Source organism: Aplysia californica, unplaced genomic scaffold, assembly GCF_000002075.1.
Source record: "Aplysia californica isolate F4 #8 unplaced genomic scaffold, AplCal3.0 scaffold00633, whole genome shotgun sequence".
Classification (NCBI taxonomy): domain Eukaryota; kingdom Metazoa; phylum Mollusca; class Gastropoda; order Aplysiida; family Aplysiidae; genus Aplysia; species Aplysia californica.
Genome location: NW_004797903.1, coordinates 395632 through 398294, shown reverse-complemented (window position 1 = coordinate 398294; position 2663 = coordinate 395632). Strand labels below are relative to the sequence as shown.

At 40.9% G+C, this 2663-nt stretch overlaps 1 protein-coding gene across 1 annotated transcript in view; it reads right to left on the bottom strand.

Annotated features, from left to right (window-relative positions):
• Positions 1-2663, bottom strand: part of LOC101849493 (5'-nucleotidase domain-containing protein 3) — a gene marked incomplete in the record, with an annotated part of 22382 nt that overhangs the window by 11068 nt on the left and 8651 nt on the right. Inside the window, 4 exon segments of the mRNA XM_013087741.2 lie at positions 463-475; positions 965-1073; positions 1797-1857; positions 2580-2636. Coding sequence (XP_012943195.1) covers positions 463-475; positions 965-1073; positions 1797-1857; positions 2580-2636 — 240 coding nt within the window.

Below are 2663 nucleotides of genomic sequence, written 5' to 3'. Positions count from 1 at the left end.
AACAAACACACAAACATACAGTGAAACAAACACACAAACATACAGTGCAACAAACACACAAACATACAGTGAAACAAACACACAAACATACAGTGCAACAAACACACAAACATACAGTGAAACAAACACACAAACATACAGTGAAACACAGACACACAAACATACAGTGAAACACAGGCACACAAACATACACACATACAGTGAGAGTTAGATAAGACACACAGACACATACAGTGAGAGTTAGATGACACACACAGACACATACAGTGAGAGTTAGATAAGACACACACAGACACATACAGTGAAAGTTAGAAGACACACACAGATACATAGAATAGATGTATCTCAATGACAATCGTGGAAGACAAACACACACACACACACATAGAAATATAGAGTGAGAGTTCGATAAGACAAAACACACACATAGAACAGAGGAGTTTCAATAACAATAACATAAGTCATGCCCACGTCGCTGCAACACAAACACATACACATAGGACAGAGGTACCTCAAAGACAACGGTGGAAGACAAACTCAGAAACATAGAGTCAAGAGTTCTCTCAATAACAATGTCATAGATTTTTAAAATAGTTTTCGTAAGAGTTTTACGGCACTTGTAACACAATACGGTCATAGAAGTGACGAAGATTAGAGGTGTTACAAGAGAGTAACATACACAAAAAAGAAGGAGGAGAGATAAGGACGATAGTTGTTTGATAGTATAGGAAAGAAGGAGCAAACCACACCAGAGCACCCACCAACCACCCACAGTGAGAGTTATCTCACCACCAATAATGGAAGACAGACACAGAAACACAGAGTTAGAGTTATATTGGCTCTGACCGCCAGGTTTGGACGCCAGTCTCCTAAATGATGGAAACTGTCGAGGGGGGTGGAAAAACACCTACATTAAACAAAAAATAGTATTTTTTTTAAAAAGAAAAACTGCAGAGAATCTCACATGAAGGGGAATCCACTGTTGGTGATGAGGAAGAGTTTTTTCCCCTCCCCGGCCAGTTTCTCCAGCAGAAGTTTCACCTCGTGGCACTTGTCTCTGCACAGGTAGCGGTCTGAAACACACACAACACACACATGACATTACACGTTACACAGGTAGCGGTCTGAAACATACACAACACACATGACATTAGGCCTACACGTTACACGTTATGTCTGACGGAAACTGAATTCAGGGGAAAAAATCAGACTGTATGCAAACCCGACCAGGTTCTTCGGCAGGCAAAAACAAATTGCCACCGATTTTATAGGAGTATTTCTCAAGTACAGCCTACAACACCAAGTACTCAAACTATAAAAGAAGAAGAAGGCCACACAAAAGGTGGATCGAGGGAGTCAAGGAAACCCTGAGAAGACATAAATAACATCACAACTGAAAGAGCTGCGGAGCTGGCCTACCATGGAAAACTGCATCTCCCCTCGATGCTTAACGGCAACAGGATGAAAAAGTAAAAGTAAATGTTCTTGCCATATTTGTGAGGTGTGCTAGAGGCTAGAACCAGTGTGAACAAGGACAGTGTATCAAGGAGGATAACTCTTACCCAAACCTCTCACGATGGCCTGGTGTATCAAGGAGGATAACTCTTACCCAAACCTCTCACGATGACCTGGTGTATCAAGGAGGATAACTCTTACCCAAATTTGCACGATGCCCGGGTGTATCAAGGGGAATAACTCTTACCCAAACCTCTTACGATGGCCTGGTGTATCAAGGAGGATAACTCTTACCCAAACCCCTCGCGATGGCCTGGTGTATCAAGGGGGATAACTCTTACCCAAACCTCTCACGATGGCCTGGTGGAGAATGCCCGAGCTGTGAATCGCCTGCACGGCATTCTGGGAACAGAAACGTCAACAAAAAAGGATAAATAATCTGGGCACATCTTCCGATTTTGTGCTTTTTTTACTTTCTTTCTTTTTAAAAATATCTTATAGCATCGGTGAGGTCACATATGTTTATGTCAAGAAGATGAAGAAACAAAATGAGATAATGAAAAGCAACTAAATGAGATAATGAAAAGCAACTAAATGAGATAATGAAAAGCAACTAACTATCTCCTTCCAGCTTTCGTAACAGTGAAACAATTCTCACAAGTATCACAGCTGGTAGTATAATATAACAACATTGTGATGTTCCTCAAAAGATTTTGAGAACAATCCTAAACCAGCTCTTTACGAGTAGAATTTCCTACAATCTCCTTGGAGAAAGAGAACTGTCACTAGACAAAACAGGATTGTACAGTCTACCATCTACAGGCAGAACCAACCTTATCATATCTGAGAACCTTGTGTCGCCTATGGTTTTGTGTGGACTATGGCTAACACACCACGTACAACGTTACACTAATCAGAAGGCATAATTTAGATAGGATTGGGCAAGGGGGGAAACTAAAAAGAACCCCCCCAAAAAAACATGAGCACTCGCAACCAAAAAAACTCACATATGCTGATACCTAAAAACCACTTTGATGGAATAATCATTATTAGAAAAATAAAAAGTAAAAAAATTCATCACTCCCTAAAACTAAAAAAAAAAAAAAATCCTCCAGAATACTCACCCGGATATCATAGAACACGTACTCAGGGTCGTAGGAGATGTTGTTTTTGATGAAGTACTGTATGGGGGGGAGGGGGGGGGGGGG